The sequence below is a fragment of the Dendrobates tinctorius genome, unplaced genomic scaffold, assembly GCF_039654945.1.
Source record: "Dendrobates tinctorius isolate UK_male_01 unplaced genomic scaffold, ASM3965494v1 ptg000001l, whole genome shotgun sequence".
Taxonomy (NCBI): domain Eukaryota; kingdom Metazoa; phylum Chordata; class Amphibia; order Anura; family Dendrobatidae; genus Dendrobates; species Dendrobates tinctorius.
This window is the reverse complement of record NW_027361669.1, coordinates 23,506,580-23,528,077: the sequence shown is the minus strand read 5'-3', so window position 1 is coordinate 23,528,077 and position 21,498 is coordinate 23,506,580. Positions and strand designations below refer to the sequence as shown.

The window sequence follows — 21,498 nt, the reverse complement described above, 5'->3', positions numbered from 1 at the left end:
CCAGCTAGCATGCATCACCCCACGGTTGGTACAGAGACTTCTGCAGCTTTTCCTGCTTTTATTGCCTGGGCTTATAGACTACGGGCTCAGCAGGTGAAATCAAAGACCACCCACTGCCACCAGAAGACTGATCGCTAACCTTGTACCCCATTGGAGGACCCTACGCCGGCAGTTGTTGGTATTACTACCCCCATCGGACTATGGACTAAGGACCACACCAGGAGCTACGATAAGTTTTGCTTGAAGCGTAAACTCTTGCATTCATTCTGCTTATTTCATTTAATCCTTGTTGTCCTAATAACTCTTTGTTACTGCTTATTAATTCCCTGCGAGGAGAGCACTCTATCCTTTACTGTTAAAAAATAAATGGTACTGTTATACAGTTCTGCTCTGCAATTCCTGCGTACTGCATCTCAGCACCTGCTTACACTTGCATTTTCCATCAAGCCACTCCTTATTTTTAATAACTTTTAAGATTAAAATTTTTTGTATTTTAGAGATCTGGATATGAACAAAAATGGAATTAAAGGAATATATGATTACTGTACTGATGGTTTATATGTAATATACCGTAATACAGAATTACAGCTTTCATTGTATTCATGAGGACAAATAATGCGGCATTCTGCAGACACATGGATGGTTTGCTTACTTTGCAACCATTAGCAGAAAGTCTTATAACTAAACAGGCTGCAGTCACTTAAATCTCTTCACGGAAACTACTGTAAGTAAATAGAACTCAATTATCTGAATGACATTGTCTTTAAAAATACACACACAATCTATGCTGAGAATTGTGTTTATTTTCCTATATATTACTTTTATAAAAAAAAAAAAACATCATATAGAAACAGTCTATGACCCATGATGCGTACCTCCTGATATATAATCTTTGCTCATTTTGCAAACAATAAAGCAAAGTAAAAAGTTGGGAAAATAAGCAAGGATCCATATAAAGCCTGAAGAAAATGTGAAAAAAATGGAAACATTTCCATCCTATGTAAAACATTTTGGAAATACAATATGAAGTATAAATATAAATGATAATAATGGTTGCTTTCTGCAGAAAGGGGTGAGAGCAGGCGATACCAGGCCGGTCCTAATAATTGTACCTCTGAATTTGTGAAACTCTCCCAGACACACGGCCAAGGGGTTACATATTCCCCAAAGAGTCCGCCTGGAAAGTCAGGCTCAGATTGCAGCAGTAGCTTGTTCTCTCCACCCATTCCAGCTCTTGGTCTATTTAACACAGCACAGTTTATGTTTCCTGGCTTTTAGTTCAGAGCACTGGGAGTTCGCAACCTGCACTAAGCTCTCAGAATGACTCGCATTGTGCTGCTGGCCTTGGCTCTCACACTGCTGGCCACAATAGTCATTTCAGCAAGGTATCCATATCAGAAAGTCCTCCAGCACAGCAGGATCAGGGGCAGACAGCATGGGTAAGATCTGGACGGTATCCTAGGAATTGCGATGAGTTATAGACTTTTATCGTGCAATAATCTGAAGTGATACTGACTTTTCTTTATCTTGTTAATCATTTCCTTATCTATGAATTTTCCAGATTTTCCTTGCACTCTTATAGAATATTTTACCACTTAACTATAGATCATGAGATGATGTGAAATTGTGTTTTCCTGCCAGTGTTCCTGTGTTATTCACCTTCTGCCCTTTGTTCACACCTCAGGCCCAATGTGTGTGCAGTCCAGAAGCTGATGGGCTCCAGCAAGCAGTACTACACGAACTGCAAGCAATGGTACCAACGGAAGATCTGTGGCAAGTCAACGTAAGTGACCTCCTGCCATCACTCGGGCACCCATAAGGCAGCGCTCCTCTGGAGACACTACACATTGGGGGTTACGGCTACTGTTTGCTGAGTGCTCAGTGCTAGGGAATTTTTACAGTAGCTGTGGAAGTACAACCGCAAACACGAGGTTAACAGACCAATGTTTAATACTGTCCTGGTGAAAAAAAAAGCTAAATGGGAACATGAATTTGTATTTTCCAAGCCTGAACATCTGTATGGGGCAGGTAATTGCCGTGTTATAGACACTGAATGCGTTATAGGCACTGCATGTACAACAGGGGCAATTTTCCTAAATTGTACCAGCAGGAAGACGTTTTTAAGATGCTCATTTGTCACTGGTTAATGGAAATGATAGAAGTGGTGGAATGGGCAAGGATGCAAGGATGGGGATGTTGGGGAGGAGGAAATGATGGATTTGGTGGAATGGGCAATGATGATATATATGTAGCTTTGTCTCTATTAAAGGAAGGGGGCCCAGACACATTTCTTGCACAGGGCCCCCAAGCTACTAGTGTCCGCCCCTGCCCTTACACCACCATAGAGGAAAGAAATCAGTACATGCACATGGAATTGTCAATTCTTGGGACGAATTTCTGCCAGAATTCTGGTATATTATATATTCTCTTACCCCCCACCTTCATGTTTCCAAATATATATGTAGTTACATAGGTTGGAAAAAGACATAGGCCCATCAAGTCTGACCTTTCTCCACCAGTGATACATGTCTACGGCTAGATTATGTATAACCCAGAATGCCATTTGTTATGAAAATATCATCCAACCCTTTTTTAAAAGCTGTCATAGTGTCGGCCATTACTACCTCTTGTGGTCGTGCGTTCCACAGTCTGACTGCTCTAACTGTAAAGAACCCTTTCCTATTAGCTGGCAGAATTGCCTTTCCTCCACATGTGATGCCCCCAGGTCCTTTGTGAGGGTTTTATATATATAAATACATATGTATACATGGGGGTCAGAAAAGTACTGTACATACAGGTAAATTAAATGTGTGCAACCGAATTATGACTTTATTCTACCAGGAAAAAAGTCATTCATATTTACTGGCACAATTTCAAACACCGCTCATAGGCCAAAGAGGTGCTGTTTTGGGAAGACTGTAGCCACGTATTTCTAGTCTCCTGCGTCCTTGATGTTATTAGGTAGTATGAGTTTATATTGCTTATGGGGGTTCAAAGCATGTTAATATTATGCAATGTTAGTGGTAATGTGACATGCAGTTTATCCATGTTTTTGCTTTTCCTTGAGAACTGACAGATATGTTACTGTAGATAGACAGACAGACACTGTTTTGGTAAGAAGAGATCCCACTAACTGCTATTCCTCTAAATTGTGAGAGGAAACTTGAGAAAGTCCATGAAATCTCAAAGGCAGAATACAACAACTCCATCTATTTACCACCCAGAGCTGAAAATGGTCCTAAGTGACTCGGGGTCAGATGGCGTTACTGATGTCTTACCCTGCTGCTTCCAGACACAGAAGGCCATATTCATTCCCGGGGACTGACTTTTGATTGCAAAATCTTACTACTTGGCAATTGAGTGCTCCAGAACTGGCGTTTCTCAGCTGTGGTAACTTTCAACATTTAGCTTACACATGAAACTAACAAGATACGGGGTCTTTCAATAGCAAATAATGAATAGATTGTTAGAATTGTTTTTTGAAAGGGACAAGCAATTATATGTTTGGGCAGCCAAGCAGAGACCTTAAAGTGCTTTTCTTGTTTCAGAAATGCGCCTGTCCCCTGGCTGCAGTTTTTTAAGAAACAAACTGAGCTTTATTTACTCTCCACCACTGCGCCCTCTGTCTATTATTGTGTGTTTACACCTTGACATTATGTTGACCAAGATGAAGACAATAACAATCACATGGGTCACCTTGATCAGTGGTAATAACTTAGTTTTGGACCTGGAGAGGGTGAGTAAAGGGAATCGGTCAAATATTTTTTGGCCTATAAGCTGCAATTCTTTAATGCTGTAGATAAGCCCCCGATGTAACCTGAAAGATAAGAAAAAAGAGTTAATTATACTCACCCTGGCCATCGGTCTGGTCTGATGGGTGTCGCGGTCCGGTCCGGCACCTCCCATCTTCATACGATGATGTCCTCCTCCTTGCTTCTCCCTCGGCTCCTGCGCAGGCATACTTTATTGGCCCTGTTGAGGGCAGAGTAAAGTACTGCAGTGCGCAGACGCTGGACCTCTCTGACCTTTCCCGACACCCATCACACCTGACCCGACTAACGTGTTTTTCTTATCATTCAGGTTTAATCAGGGGCTTATCTACAGCATTACAGAATGCTGTAGATAAGCCCCTGATGGCGGTGCCAGCAGCTGATAGGGCTAAAAATAGGTGACAGATTCCCTTTAAAACAAATTGCAGCCAAAGGGAATCTGTCAGTAGGATAAACCCTCTATCTATATGAGCATGTAGGTCATAGGAAGCTGAATAACATGATACCTTGATATCTGCAATCTGATGTTTTATTCCAGAGAAATTCATGCTTTTCTTATATGTAAATGACTTCTTCCAGGCTATGTGGAGGACGCTGGCTGGAAGAAAACTCTGCCTCCAGAGCTTATTTTACATGGAAGCGGCATTACCAGTGTGAGACATGTAACTAACAGTACAGGAAAAATGATATTTACCTTCTTGCAAAACATTTTTGCTTCTCTCTCAGCTCTACTGTATTGTAACAACATTATCATTATTATTTATTTATATAGCACCATTGATTCCATGATGCTGCACATGAGAAGGGGTTACATACAAATTACAGATATCCCTTAAGGCCCCGTCACGCACAGCGATCTCGCCAGCGATATCACTGTGTGTGACAGGTATCAGTGACCGCCCCCCCTGCCGGGTATCGCTGATCACGCTCAAACGTCCTGGTCCATTTTTTGATCGTTGGTCTCCCACTGGCCAGCGTGCAATCAGCGACGCTGGGAGCTGGTTTCCAATGTAAACAGGGGGTATCTAAGAGCTTTCCTGAAGAGGTGGGTTTTCAGGTTCCGTCTGAAGGATCCGAATGTAGTTGATAGTCAGGTGTGTTGGGGCACAGAATTACAGAGGATGGGGGCTATTCGGGAGAAGTCTTGGAGGCGGTTGTGTGAGGAGCGAAAAAGTGTGGAGGAGAGAAGGAGGGCTTGGGAGGATTGGAGATTACGTGAGGGAAGGTATCGGGAGATTAGTTCAGAAAAATATGGAGGAGAAAGGTTATGGATAGCTTTGTAGGTATTGCAGCCCTGTCCACCTATGAGCTGGAAGCTGAGAAGAACTTGCAGATGTGTCAGGTATAATCACGCACAGATCTGCAGTGAGATCAAGAGAGCAGAGAGCGGCCATTACATATCACACTGGCAATGTCCCCTTAATGTAAAATAAGCTCTGGAGGCAGATTCTCATGCACATCAGTGCCAGCCCATAGCCCCAAACAGCTCATTTGCATATAATATAAACATGGATGTCTCTGGAAAAAGACATCAGTTTCCAGAAATCAAGGTATAATTTTATTCATCTTCCTATGATCTACATGCCCATATAGACTGTTTAGGAGGGATGATTCTACTGACAGATTCTCTTTAATATGGTCTCATGAATGCGACAGGAACTTCCCTTGTGAATCTCTGGATGGTATTGTAGTTTTGACTATGATTCTCTATGTTCTGTATGTGTACCATATGAGTTTTAATTAATTCTATTCTTCAAAACCTGCCAGTCTTGTAATCATTGCCTATAAAACCACATGAAAATTGGTGTCCAAAATCTTGATTTTGATTAAAGTACATCTTAAATTACATGTTTGTTATTGCTCATCCAGGAGCTAGCTGATAATTATTGATATCTGATAGATAGTAAAAGAAAAAGGAACTTACACCAAGCGTATTACTTGGTCTCTTGCGTAAGGCCCCTTTCACATGTCTGTTTTTTTGTCCACATGTGGTCCACTCTTTAAGGACATACACATGCACACCCATTGTATTCAAAGGTGCAGTGCACATGTCAGGTTTTTCAGACGGACCATGTGTCCTTTTGAAAAACCAGCACACATGTCCTTTTTTTCCGGCACCACAGATTAAATGCATGCAACACACATGCACACTGAAGACACACAGATGACATCCGTGTGACATCCATGTTATACGTCCTGAAATTAAATGCTCCTGCGGCATGCCTCAGTGGCTGGGGAAAGGAGTAAAGTTAATGCTTTTCCCAGTCTCCCGTTGCTGGCCACAACTATCATCATACTCTTCTGATCTCCGTGCAATCAGAAAGTCCAAGTGACACTCATGAAAGCTGTAGTCAGCACCCGCCGTCAGTGAATAACATGCATGAAATAAGTAATTTAATTTAAAAAATGGCGTGGAGTACCCCTTAATTTTGTTAACCAGCTGAGGGAAAGCAGACAGATAGGGGCTGGTGCTATTATTCTGGAAAGGAACCAAAATCCATAAAGCTTCACAGACTATTAATATCATCTCACAGCTGTCTGCATAGCCTATACTGGTTATTAAAAAGTGGGGACCCAAAAAAATGATGTGGGGTCCCCTATGTTTAATAAGCAGCAAAGGCTAAACAGACAGCTGCGGGCTGATCTTAATAGGCTGGGAAATGGCCATGGATATTGGCCCCCTCCCAGTCTTATAACACCAGCTTTCATTCACCCCAGAAATGGCACATCCATTAGATGTGCCAATTATGGTGCTTAGCCTTGGCGTTTCCTGCTGCCCCTGGTGTGTTGACAAGTGGTGTAATGGTTTTGGGGTTGAAGTCAGCTTTGTAATGTCAGCTGCATCAAGCCCAAAGGTTAGTAATAGAGAGGCATCTATGAGACATCCTCATTAGTAACCCTGTAGTAAAAAGTAATAAAGACACACACACAGAAAAGTCCTTTAATTGAAAAAAATCATTCCCCAACCTTCTTTTATCTATTAATTCCCATACAAACGAAAAAAATTAAAAGTGGTCTGCCGTAAAATCCATCCCGCTTTCCACATTGATCTCCATCTCTGGTTAATCCAGATGCTGTACTGATCGGTGGAAAACAGTAAAATGATCACTCAGTACAGCAGCCGAACACACTGATAGCGGCCTGATAACGTAGTGATGAGCGATGATGTAATTAAGATTACTACTTGCCACAGGCAGCAGTTCTCACGGCAGCATGTGTGTGAGTCGGCCTGTGAACTGCGATAACCTTACTGACATCACCACTAAAGCCCCTGTCTCACATAACGAGATCGTTAGCGAGATCGCTGAAGCGTCACCGATTTTGTGACACAACAGCGACCTTGCCAGCGATCTCGCTACATGTGACACGCAACGTCGACCCCCCCCCCCCCCCCCCCGCTGGATATCGCTGATCGTGCTCGAATGTCCTGGGCCATTACAGTGAAGAGCAAAAGAGTAACAATGTTTTGAACTTTTGACTTTCAGGTTCCATATTATCCACTACTGCTGAGAATGTGAGACTACCATCATTTTGTAGACAATCATCTTGTATATCTCATACATAAATTTGACTTGCAACTATGTAGCATATCATTAGATATGCAAGTTTTTGATATGTCACTGGATTGTTACTGTTTTGCTCCTAAATATGTAAATTTAATAATTTTGTTAATATTTTGAAAATCCATCTGTCATTTTCAACATTGCCTGAATCCTTCTGGGCATGTTCTCGATCAGAGATCAGATCCAAACATGTATCGACCAAATTTTGATCTCAGGTTTCTTCTACACGTTCCCAAAGTTGGTGTATACTGGTTGAATCACTTGGGTATATATACATCTTTTTCTTCAACTCTACCCAAAAGCGTTTGATTGGGTTGAGGTCTGGGGACTGTAAGTGCCAATCCAGCACCTCTACTTCATCGTCATTGAATGATTCCTTTGCCAATCTTGATTTATACTTCAGGTTTAAGTCCTGCTGGAACACTATGTTATACACAGAATAGGATTAGATACACAGCTCAGCAGACAGTATCACACAGAATAGGATTAGATACATAACTCAGCAGACTGTATCATACAGGATAGGATTAGATACACGGCTCAAAAGACAGTATCACACAGGAGAGGATTAGATAGACGGCTCAGCAGTCAGTATCACGCAGGATAGGATTAGGTACACGGCTCAGCAGACAGTAAAACACAGGATAGGATTAGATACACAGTTGAGCAGACAGTAAAACACAGGATAGGATTAGATACCCAGCTCAGCAGACTGTATCACACAGGATAGGATTAGATACACGGCTCAGCAGACTGTATCACACAGGATAGGATTAGATACACGGCTCAGCAGACAGTATCACACAGAAGAGGATTAGATAGATAGCTCAGCAGTCAGTATCACACAGGATAGGATTAGATACACAGGTCTTTTGAGCCGTGTATCTAATCCTATCCTGCGTAATACTGTCTTTTGAGCAGGGTATCTAATCCTCTCCTGTGTGATACAGTCTGCTGAGCTGTGTATCTAATCCTATTCTGTGTATTACAGTCTGCTGAGCTGTGTATCTAATCCTATCCTGTGTATTACAGTCTTCTGAGCCATGTATCTAATCCTATCCTGTGTGGTACTGTGTGCTGAGCTGCGTATCTAATCCTATCCTGTGTATTACAGTCTGCTGAGATGTGTATCTAATCCTATCCTGTGTATTACAGTCTCCTGAGCCATGTTTCTAATCCTCTCCTGTGTGATACTGTCTGCTGAGCTGTGTTTCTAATCCTATCCTTTGTATTAGTCTGCTGAGCTGTGTATCTAATCCTCTCCTGTGTGATACTGTCTGCTGAGCTGTGTTTCTAATCCTCTCCTGTGTATTACAGTCCGCTGAGCTGTGTATCTAATCCTATCCTGTGTATTAGTCTGCTGAGCTGTGTATCTAATCCTCTCCTGTGTGATATTGTCTGCTGAGCTGTGTCTCTAATCCTATCCTGTGTATTAGTCTGCTGAGCTGTGTATCTAATCCTATCCTGTGTGATACAGTCTGCTGAGCTGTGTATCTAATCCTATCATGTGTATTACAGTCTCCTGAGCCATGTTTCTAATCCTATCCTGTGTGATACTGACTGCTGAGCTGTGCATCTAATCTTATCCTGTGTATTACAGTCTGCTGAGCTGTGCGTCTAATCCTATCCTGTGTATTACAGTCTGCTGAGCTGTGTATCTAATCCTATCCTGTGTATTAAAGTCTGCTGATCTGTGTATCTAATCCTATCCTGTGTGATACTGTGTTCTGAGCCAAGTATCTAATCCTATCCTGTGTGATACTGTGTTCTGAGCCAAGTATCTAATCCTATCCTGTGTGATACTGTCTGCTGACCTGTGTATGTAATCCTGTCCTCTGTGCTACTGTTTGCTGAGCTGTGCATCTATTCCTATCCTGTGTGATACTGTCTGCTGAGCTGTGTATCTATTCCTAACATGTGTGATGCTGTCTGCTGACCTGTGTATCTAATCCTATCCTGTGTGATACTGTCTTCTGAGCTGGGTATCTAATCCTATCCTGTGTGATACTGTCTGCTGAGCCGTGTATCTCATCCTATCCTGTGTGATACTGACTGCTGAGCCATGTATCTAATCCTATCCTGTGTGATACTGGGCTCCCCCTGCAGTCTGTGCCAGAGGGAGGTCTGTGTTGACACGGTAATAAATTGTGTTATTTCCAGCTTTACAGAAGGAGGATAACACCATGGAAATGATAAGAATAATAGGCCTCAGTTACCACAACTGTCTACAAGGAAATTCAAAAACTGAAAAGTGGGACGGGCAATATTATTCGGTCCCTTTAATTTAATACTTTGTTGCGCCACCTTTTGCTGTGATTACAGCTGCAAGTCGCTTGGGGTATATCACTATCAGTTTTGTACATCAAGAGACTGAAATTCTTGCCCATTCTTCCTTGGCAAACAGCTCGAGCTCAGTGAGGTTTGATGGAGATGGTTTGTGAACAGCAGTTTTCAGCTCTTTCCACAGATTCTCGATGGGATTCAGGTTTGGACTTTGACTTGGCCATTCTAACACCTGGATATGTTTATTTGCGAACCATTCCATTGTAGATTTTGCTATATATTTGAGATCATTGTCTTGTTGGAAGACAAATCTCTGTCCCAGTCTCAGGTCTTTTGCAGACTTCAACAGGTTTTCTTCAAGAATGGTCCTGTATTTGGCTCCATCCATCTTCATAATAATAATAATAATCTTTATTTTTATATAGTGCTAACATATTCCGCAGCGGTTTATCTTCCCATCAATTTTAACCATCTTCCCTGTCCCTGCTGAAGAAAAGCAGGCCCAAACCATGATGCTGCCACCACCATCTTTGACAGTGGGGATGGTGTGCTTAGGGTGATGAGCTGTGTTGCCTTTACACCAAACATATCGTTTGGCATTGTTGCGAAAATGTTCGATTTTGGTGTCATCTGACCAGAGCACATTCTTCCACATGTTTGGTGTTTCGCCCAGGTGGCTTGTTGCAATCTTTAAACAATACTTTTTATGGATATTTTTGAGAAAAGGCTTTCTTCTTGCCACTCTTCCATAAAGGCCAGATTTGTGCAGTGTACAACTGATTGTTGTTCTATGGATAGACTGTCCCACCTCAGCTGTAGATCTCTGCAGTTCATCCAGAGTGATCATGGGCCTCTTGGCTGCATCTCTTAGGCCTCTTTCACACTTCCGTTTTTTCTTGTCAGTTAAAATCCGCCAAAATGGCGGAAAGCGGATCCGTTTGTAACTGATGCAAACGGATGCCACCGGGCCGTTTTTTTTGACGGATCCGTTGAATGCAGAATTGTAAAGGAACCGCAGTCGAGAGAGAGAGAGTGAGAGAGAGAGAGAATTTTTTTCCACCGCCAGAAAGGATTTCAGGGTTAAATCCCCGGCTGACTTCCTTTCTCCGGGCATGCGCACTGTAAAATGCGGATCCTACAGCCAAAAAAAAGTTGCAGGGTCCGTTCAGGCATGCCGGCGGACGCAAACATTTTGGCGGATCCGCCGGTAATGCAATTCAATGGGAAAAAAACGGATCTGCCAAAAAAAATGGCGGATCCGTTTTTTTCAAAAACTGGCGGATTTTGACTGATGGTCAAAAACGGAAGTGTAAAAGAGGCCTTATCAGTCTTCTCCTTGTTTGAGATGAAAATCAAGAGGGATGGCCGGGTCTTGGTAGATTTGCAGTAGTATGATACTCCTTCCATTTCAATATGATCGCTTGCACAGTGCTCCTTGGGATGTTTAAAGTTTTGGAAATCATTTTGTATCCAAATACGACTTTAAACTTCTCCACAACAGTATCACGGACCTGCCTGTTGTGTTCCTTGGTCTTCATGATGCTGTCTGTGCTTGAAATAGAACCCTGAGACTATCACAGAGCAGGTGCATTTATACGGAGAATTGATTACACACAGGTGAATTATATTTATCATCATTAGTCATTTAGGAAAATATTAGATCATTCAGAGATCCACAATGAACTTCTGGAGTGAGTTTGCTGCACTGAAAGTAAAGGGGCCGAATAATATTGCACGCCCCACTTTTCAGTTTTTGAATTTCCCAAAAAAATTTAAAATAACCAATAATTTTCATTCAGCTTCACAAATGTGTCCCACTTGTTGATTTTTCACCAAAAATTTACATTTGGTATCTTTATGTTTGAAGCATGATTTGTGGGAAAAGGATGAAAAGTTCCATGGGGCCGAATACTTTCGTAAGGCACTGTACATCTCTGGACCAAATATCACCTCCCTATTAACCAGAATCCCACAATGTCTGTCTGCTATATCATCCTTCTTCTCCGCTAGATTTCTAAAACTTAATATGGGCAAAACAGAATTCATCATCTTTTCCCCATCTCATTCGACTCCCCCAGCGTACCTATCTTTTAAAGTAAAGGGCTGCCCACTCTCCCCAGTCCCACAAGCTCACTGCCTCAGGGTAATCCTTGACACTGATCTCTCTTTCAAACCACATGTCCAAGCCCTTTCCACTTCCTGACGACTTCAATTCAAAAATATTTCACGGATCCGTACATTCCACAACCAAGAATCTGCAAAAACCCTAGTCCATGTGTTGTGAACGCTCTCGATTTGACTTCTGAGTCGGGGCTCCCTCTGGTGGTTACTGTGGGTAGTGGAGCTGGCCGAAGTCTGCCACCTGACGACGATGATTGGAAATCAGGGGTTATTAACTGGAATATTTAAGTGTGCAGGCTTCCTTCAGTGGCTGCTGGTGGTTAGTTTCTTCCTGTGCATTCTGAGGTCTGCTGTCTCCTGCCTGATCCTGCATTTTTCAGTTAAGTTGTTCATTTGCTAATCCTTTGCATCTGATCTGGTTTTGCCTCTTTTTGCTTTGCTGTGAGGGTTCAGCGTGCTCCCTGCTGGGGCAGTACTGAACGATGCTCCATATTTTACAGCTTGTGTCAGTTTGTTCAGTCCCCTGTTATATTAGTCTCTTTTGCTTTTCTGCCAGTTTTCACCAGAATGCTGATATAGTGGGGGAGAGGTCGTGAGGCCTCAGTGTTTTTATGTACATCAGACGTGTTGGGTTTATTAGGGTTTTTGCGTGATTGCAGACTGTTGTGAATGGGTCACCGAGGAGGATAGCAGGAACAGGCCAAACCACTAGGAAACCAGAGAGGTTGGTAACTCAGCGGATTGCGACCCCTGATCCTATCAACACAACTAGCACTAGCCATGGAGCATTCCTACAATGCCCTAGACGCCTCGGCACAGCCGGAGAGCTAACTAAGCCTAAAGCAGAAAGGTGAAATCTAAACTGCCCCGGAGCACATCCCCAAAAGAATAGACAGCCCCCAAACATATATTGTCGGTGAGACAAGATGAAACACAAACACAGGCAGAAAATAGACTGAGCAAATGATGGTTCCCAAAATGTCTAGATAGGACAGGACAGAAAAGATACTGTCTGCAATCACGCAAAAACCCTAAAAATCCAACACATCTGATATTCAAAAAGCCTGAGGCCACACGCCCTCACCCCCGCTAGATCAGCACTCTGGTGTGAACTGGAGGCAAAGCAAAAGATACTAACATAGCAGGGGACTGAACAAACTAGCTCAAGCTGTAACATATGGAGCAGGGCCCAGCACTGCCCCCAGCAGGGAGTACGCTGAACCCTCGCAACAAAGCAGAAAGCAAAAAAAAAGGCACAACCAGATTAGATGCAAAGGATTAGCAAAAGAATCACTTAACTGAACCATGCAGATAAGGCAGGAGACTGAAGAGCTCAAAATGCTCAAGTAGGAAATCACCAGCAACCACCAAGGGAAGCCTGCTCATTTATATGCTCCCAGCCAGTAATTCCAGATTCCTAATCATTATCGTCAGGTGGCAAATTTCCATCAGACTGGCCAGCTCCACTACTCCCAGTAACCACCAGAGGGAGCTCCAGCCCAGAAGTCTGAGCAAGGGAATTCACAATAGCAGACAGTGTCTTTCTTTTCCTATCCTTTCTAGTCAGTTTGGGCCCCATCATGTGCTCAGCCTATTTTCTGCCTGCGTTTGTGTCTCATCTTGTCTCACTGACAATATATATTTGGGGCTATTTATTCTTTTGGGGTTCTACTCTGGGGCAGTTTAGATTTCAGCTTTCAGCTCTCCGGCTGTGCCAAGGCGTCTAAGGCATCGTAGGTGCGCCCCACGGCTATTTGTTATGAATGGGTCACCGAGCAGGATAGCAGCCCAAGCTAAGCCACAGAAAAAACAGAGAGGTTGGAAACTAAACCGATTGCAGACCCCTGATCCTGTCCACACAACTAGCAGTAGCCGTGGAGCGTACCTACGATGATCCTAGATGCCTCGGCACAGCCGGAGAGCTAACTAAGCCTAAAGCAAGAAAGGGGAAATCTAAACTGCCCAGGAGCAGACCCCAAAGGAATAGATAGCCCCCAAACATATATTGTCGGTGAGACAAGATGAAAACACAAACTCAGGCAGAAAAATAGACTGAGCAATAGACTGGGCCCACACTGACTAGACAGGACAGGAAAGGAAAGACACTGCAATCATGCAAAAAAAACCTGCAAAAAGTCCAACACGTCTGATGCACAAAAACACTGAAGTCGGGCGCACGACTTCGCCCCCACTATATCAGCACTCTAGTATATTCTGAAAGCAAAGCAAAAGAGACCAATATAACAGGGGACAAAACAAACTGGCACAAGCATTAACATATGGGCAGTGATTCAGCACAGCCCCAGCCGGAGCTGGCTGACCCACACAAAGCTGAGATAGACAAAACCAGATCAAATGCAAACAGAATAGCAAATGAATCACTTAGCTGAACCATGCAGGGAAAGAGTAGGAGACATCAGACCTCAGAAGGAACAGGAAGAAAATCACCAGCAGGGATAGAGGGAGTCAGCTGTCTTAAATCCCAATCAGAAACCCCAGATCTCCAGTCGTCTTCCTCATTATCAGGTGGCAAGCCTCTGTCAATCATATCAGCTCCACTACCTCCAGTAACCACCAGAGGGAGCCCAGAAAGAGAACTCGCAACCTCTCTGTCAATCTGACCAGCTTCACCACCCTCAGCAAAGCCAGAGAGAGAATTCACAACAGCTACTGCTACTTGTGTTGTTAAGATTAGGGGTCTGCAATCTGCTAAGTTACCAACCTTTCTGGTTTCCTGGTGGCCTAGCCTATTCCTGCCATCCTACTCGGTGACCAGTTCATAACTTCCATGCCTTCATCATCTCCCACCTTGACTATTGCAACCTCCCGCTCTGGGGCCTCTGCTCTAACACTCTCGCACCCCTCCAATCTATTCTAAACTATGCTGCTCGACTAATCCACCTGTCCCCCTGCTATTCCCTAGCCTCTCCCCTCTTTCAGTCCCTGCACTGGCTCCCCATTACCCAAAGACTCCAGTCCAAAACCCTAACCATGGAATACAAAGTCATCAACAACCTGTCCCCTTCATAGATCTCTGACCTCGTCTTCCAGTACTTATCTACATGCAACCTCCGATCCTCATAAGATCTCTTTCTTGAATCCCCTCTTATCTCCTCTTCCCACAATCACATACAAGATTTCTCCCACTCCCATGCATACTTCTACTCTGGAACGCTCCACCACAATATATCAGACTCTCGCCTACCATGGAAACCTTCAAAAATCATGAATACCTACCTCTTCTGACAAGCCTACAGCCTGCAGTAACCACTGATCAACCAAGCCACTGCTCAACCAGCTCTACCCTCGCCTACTGTATCCTCACCCATCCCAGGTAGATTGTGAGCCCTCGCGGGCAGGGTCCTCTCTTCTCCTGTACCAGTTGTGACTTGTATTGTTTAAGATTACTTTACTCCTTTTTATTATGTATACCCCTCCTCACATGTGAAGCACCATGGAATAAATGGCACTATAATAATAATAATAATGGTGATGATGATGATGATGATGATGATGATGATGATGATGATAAAATGGAAACTTTTCCAAACAACTCAACTCATTTATATTGAGTATGACTGTTAATACACATACAGTGGGGAAAAAAAGTATTTAGTCATCCACCAATTGTGCAAGTTCTCCCACTTAAAAAGATGAGAGAGGCCTGTAATTGACATCATATGTAGACCACAACTATGAGAGTCAAAACTGAGAAAACATCAAGAAAATCACCTTGTCAGATTTGGCAAGATTTATTTTGTAACTTATGGTGGAAAATAAGTATTTGGTCACCTTAAAACTTGCAAGATTTCTGGCACTCACAGACCTATAACTTCTTCTTTAAGAGGCTCCTCTGTCCGCCACTAATTACCTGTAGTAATGGCACCTGTTTGAACTTGTTATCAGTATAAAAGACACCTGTCCACAACCTCAAACAGTCACACTCCAAACTCCAAAATGGTTAAGACCAAAGAGCTGTCGAAGAACACCAGAAACAAAACTGAAGTCCTGCACCAGGCTGCGAAGACTGAATCTGCAATAGGCAAGCAGCTTGGTGTGATAAAATCTACTGTGGGAGCAATAATAAGAAAATGGAAGACATACAAGACGACTGATAATCTCCCTCAATCTGGGGCTCCACGCAAGACCTCACCCCATGGGGTCACAATGATCATAAGAACGGGCAAAAATCCCAGAACCACACGAAAGGATCTAGTGAATGACATGCGTAGAGCTGGGACCAGCGTAACAAAGGCTACCATCAGTAACACACTACACCACCAGGGACTCAGATCCTGCTGTGCCAGACGTGTCCTCCTGCTTAAGCCAGTACATGTATGGCCCATCTGATGTTTACTAGAGAGCATTTGGATTATCTAGAAGAGTATTGGGAGAATGTCATGTGGTCTGATGAAACCAAAGTAGAACTGCTTGGTAGAAACAAAACTCGTCGTGTTTGGAGGAGACAGAATGCTGAGTTGCATCCAAAGAATGCCATACCTACTGTGAAGCACTACTGATTTGTGTACATGAAAGAATGAATGGGGCAATGTATCATGAGATTTTGCGTGCAAACCCCATCCATCAGCAAGGGCATTGAAGATAAAATGTGGATGGGTCATTCCCAATCCCAAGCACACCGCCAGGACAACAAACGAGTATATGAAGATCCTGGAGTGGCCTAGCCAGTCTCCAGATCCTTACCCCATAGAAAACCTTTGGAGGGATTTGAAAGTCCATGTTGTCCAGCGACAGGTCCAAAACATCACTGCTCTAGTGGAGATCTGAATGGAAGAATGCGCCAACATACCACCAACAGTGTGTGCCAACCTTGTGAAGACTTACAGAAAACGTTTGACTTCTGTCATTGCCAACAAAGGATATATAACAAAATATTGAGATGAACTTTTGTTAATGATGACCAAATACTTTTTTTCCAACATAATTTGCTAAATAAATCTTGCTAAATCAGACAAAGTGATTTTCGGGATTTGTTTTCTCATTTTGACTCTCATAGTTGTGGTCTACCTATGATGTCAATTACAGGCCTCTCTCATCTTTTTAAGTGGGAGAACTTACACAATTCATGTCTGACTAAATACTTTTTGCACAAATTAACATGCTAGCAAAGAGATTAAAAATTGAAGTCTGAAGAATGTTGTCACACTAAATGCGCTTGAGCATGCAAATCATCAAGATATGCTGCTGACAGCTCCCTTTGCAACTGTTGACAAATGAAGTTCCAAATGTCCACAATGGGAGATAAGTCTAGAGATGCTACAGGCCATGGTAGCATGTTTAGGCTGCTCAGAGTAGCACAAGCAGCATGCGGTATGACATTGTGTTAAAAACAGCTCCTGACACACTTTGAAAAATTGGCCATACCAATAGTTCCATGCCAAGCTGTTAGTGTATCAGGAACAAAAAATTCCAGCTATTGCAAATTACCCTACCCTACTCCAGATAATGGCGTAGGGAATCCCACATGCACTCTAGACCAATCTCTGACTATCAGACTGTTGTGACCCAGGGTTAATCCCCACGCACCATTTACTATGCCCCCCCGTAATCGTAATAAACAACTCGGAAAACCATATGATGGTTGAAGGTCGGTCACAGCTTTATTGAATGCTTTGTAAACAACCATTTTGAAGGCACGTAACTTCTCTTAACACACGCTCGCCGCCAAATGCCCTGCTCCGTATTCGCAGACAAGTCGGCCGGCAAGCCGTAACTTCGTGCCATTCCTTCCTTCACCGCTGTGACTTGCAAACTATAATAAAGAGAACAAATTGAACATTACTAACACACATAAATAATAGGGAGGGAGGGTGGGACAAGCACTTCCAGGATGAGACCCCAGGGGAAGAGGAAGGGCAGCCTCGGACCCACTGTTATATACCCACAGGAAGGGGCTGTGCTAACCCCTTCCTGGTCTCATTGGGCACCTCAAATTAACCCCCGCCCCACCAAGACACAGGGTGGGCAAAACATTCTCTATGAGGGAAGGGGAGGGGGAGAGAGGCACAACAGTCAGTGGCTCCTCTCCTTATACAGTACAGTGCCATCCAGACTATTGTGACCCAGGGTTAATCCCCACGCACCATTTACTATGCCACCCCGTAATCGTAATAAACAACTCGGAAAACCATATGATGGGTGAAGGTCGGTCACAGCTTTATTGAATGCTTTGTAAATAACCATTTTGAAGGCACGTAACTTCTCTTAACACGCACTCGCCGCCAAATGCCCTGCTCCGTATTCGCAGACAATTCGGCCGGCAAGCCGTAACTTCGTGCCATTTCTTCCTTCACCGCCACGGAGGATCCTGTTTTTAAACAGGACTCCGACCCCCACCCATCAATAACAGAGCTTGCTCTATACCATCCTGCAAACCGGATAAGAAGATATCGAGCCCAATATCGTTCAGATGCACCCCGTCAGGCATTAACAGGGCACTGTTATCCCCTTCCAGCTGTCTGTGCTGAACGACCACACCGAACCTGTCTCGGACAAACATAGAGATGCGGGCATTAATCGACCTCCTTGTGCATTTGACTGCCATGCCATCACGGGCCCCTTGCCACGCCGCCCTCGGGACGATCTCAGACCACACCAAAACGAGTTCCTGGAAAAACCCATGGAAGCGTTCCATATCAGCCCGCATCATCGTTAACAGCTCCGCCACCTTGTACGAGCACAGATGGTTTCCCCCCGCGTGCAAGACCAAAATGACCGGCCCACGCGCTCCTCTTGCCACCGAAACAACCTCCGGCAGAACTTGCGGCCATTGCAAGCCCCTAACACCTCTCCACATGAAGTCCATGTCCCGAAATCCAAGGTGACATCCACCTGGGCGACACTCGGCCCGTTGCGCAGCCCAGAAAATATAAGAATGGCCCAATAACCAAACAGACGGTCTGACGGAACCTGCAGAAAAGAAAATTGTTAATACAACAAATCCGGACGAATATAACGAGCAAAGCATGTCGAACGCCAACTCCCAATCCTTTGAACCTCCACATCTGGAAGACCTTCCCTGGCCGCTTCCGTAGCAGCCCCGATCCTGAAAGAATGAGTGCCATACTCACCAGCTGGAACTCCTAAACCCTTCAAACATTTATTAAACACGGCGTGAAATTGGTACCTGGTTAAAAGTGACAGATCAAAATGCGTGAAAAAGAAACTACCCCCTTTTCTCATAGCCACATATGCCTTAAGCAACGCGACCGGACACCTCGAGGATGTGGCGGCATGTAGCAAAACCCAGGAACCCCGACCCAATGGATCGGTCTTTGACTTACGAATTCTTACGCGAACCGACCCTTCCGAAAAAACCACGTCCTCAAACCACAAACCGCACCCCAAATCGAGCTTTGAACGAGGAACCAATTCCCCCACCCTCAAAGCCCCAAAGAATGCTAAACCAAAAGCCGCAGACAACATAGCTGATTCAAACGCGGAACTGCCCACTTCATCCAACATGGTTATAAGTTGACTAAGGAGGACTAGCGACACAGGGCGGCGGCACTCATTACTAGGCTGAACCCTCCTCCAACCCTTCATCGAACAACAAAACATTTTGTCACGTCAGACCAACCCAATAACTGAAAATGAAAAGCAACCCCCGACAGGCGCTGCTGCGCTGACGTGCCCGATAAACCCATCTTAGTCAGTTGACACAAGTACTCAATCGTAACTTGCAATCTGGAATTCTCGCACGCCTGAACCGGTCTCATGCCTGCCAACTGGCACCATTCCGCCCATGCCTTACCATACGCTCGCCATGTTGATTCGGAAACAGAGGAACGAACAAGGGACATCAATTGTTGCCGACCACATCCCACAGGACCACCGGGCAGCTGAAATCCACCGGAAGGGCATTGGGGCCATGAGCCGTGGAAACCTGAAAATCAGAAAATTCAGAGAGGTTACAAGAAAAACCATCATGGTCCTGCACCAGTTGAACCCGAAGCCAAATATTAAACCACAAACATAACAGCCAACCTACGCAGAAGGCCTAAAACCGGCAAAGACCTGGATGACATGTGATTAATACATCTGGACACTCCCGGGTTAATAGATCTCAAATGAATTTCTTGATTGCACAGTAACTCACCCCACAGTTCAATCAAAGCAACGATCGGAAAAATCTCGCATAGGGTCCTGTCATGACAAAAACCCGAACTAAACCAAAACTCTGGCCAATCCTCCCTGCACCGCCGATTACCAAAACCTGTCACGAAACCCCCAACCCCGTCCCCTGCTGCAAACAGGCTCAATTCCCGTGCCGTCCGGCGCGGTAACATGAAGCAAGTGTGACCATTGAATGTATTCAAAAAGGAAAGCTACACCTCCAAATCTGCCTTCATGGCCCTCGTGACCCGCACCCTGTGGTGGGGGCGAATTGCTCCTTTCATAGCCAGCGACAAACGTCGCGAGAACGACCTGCCTACCGGCATGACTCTGCTCGCGAAAACCAACAGACCAAGCAATGCTTGAAGTTGCAACAACATAACCTTACTAACTGCCATGAAACCTTCGATCAGATAAACCAATTTCTGAATCTTTTCACTGGGTAACCGAAAAACCATAGACACCGTGTCAATTTCAATGCCAGGGAAAGACAAAACTTTTACCGGACCAATGGTCTTTCCCGGAGACAAAGGAACACCAAACTTCTGCGCAATCGCCGTGAACGAGGAAAGCAACCTGCTACACACCTCCGAATCGTTGGGGCCCACGAAAAGGAAGTCATCCAGATAATGAGTAACTGACCTGTCTCCCGATTCCCATCTCACCACCCATTCCAAAAAGGAACTGAAAAGCTCAAAATAATAGCACGAAATAGAACACCCCATGGGGAGACACATTTCAAAATAAAACTCCCCTTCAACTTGACAACCCAACAAATGAAAACAATCCAGATGAACAGGCAAAAGACGAATAGCAGAATCGATATCCGATTTCGCTAACCACGCTCCTTCGCCCGCGCTCCTGATTAAAGCCACAGCCCTGTCAAAAGACACATACGATACTGGCGCATCGTCTGCCAAAATTCCGTCATTCACTGAAAAACCCTTTGGCGAAAGATGGTGGATTAAGCAAAAGGAACCCGGTTCTTTAATTGGAACCACTCCCAGGGGTGATACTCTAAAATCCTGAAACGGCGGGGACAAAAATGGTCCAGCCATTCTACCCAATGCTACCTCCTTCTGTACTTTTGCCAATAAAACATCTGGATGCTCACGTGCAGACTTCAAATTTGATGAAAACTCTGGGGACCTGTGCAATTTAAACGGGATGAAAAAACCTTCCGAGAAACCAAAACGCAGCTGACCTGCCGCCTCCTTGTTAGGATACCGATCTAGCCACGGCTCCATCACGACTACGTTCACCGGTGTCTTTCCTCTCATTTTGCTGTGGCTTGGCTGGCAGCTTTCCCGCGGGGCGGGCACACCTAGCCGCCGGGTGGGAACTACCACACGAGGAACACTCGTGCCTGAATTTGCAGAGACCGTAAAATCGGCAGTGTCCCTCATTGAACAACCAACAGGTCCCAGGTCTCCGCACGACCACTGAACTGGCACCTGTTGAACCCTGTCCAGCGGCCGCTGATGGAAAGGGATGTTGTTTTTGCGTCATCATAAGTCGCAACCAAACCTCAGTCGCCTTAACCCCCCAACCGATGTCTGGGTGGAGGGCTAACCGCCTCATCATGCCTCCACCACGCTGAACCACCGTGAGCTTTATACGAGTTA

General features: G+C 44.5%; 1 protein-coding gene across 1 annotated transcript in view; it reads left to right on the top strand.

The window, feature by feature from the left end:
- Positions 1 to 1,239: 1,239 nt before the first annotated feature.
- The window catches only part of TGFBI (transforming growth factor beta induced), a 172,959-nt gene continuing 152,700 nt past the window's right edge, over positions 1,240 to 21,498 (top strand). Inside the window, exons 1-2 of the mRNA XM_073571608.1 lie at positions 1,240 to 1,439; positions 1,685 to 1,783. Of these exons, the coding sequence (XP_073427709.1) occupies positions 1,321 to 1,439; positions 1,685 to 1,783 (218 nt within the window). The 5' untranslated portion in view covers positions 1,240 to 1,320. The remainder of the gene's footprint in view (positions 1,440 to 1,684; positions 1,784 to 21,498) is intronic.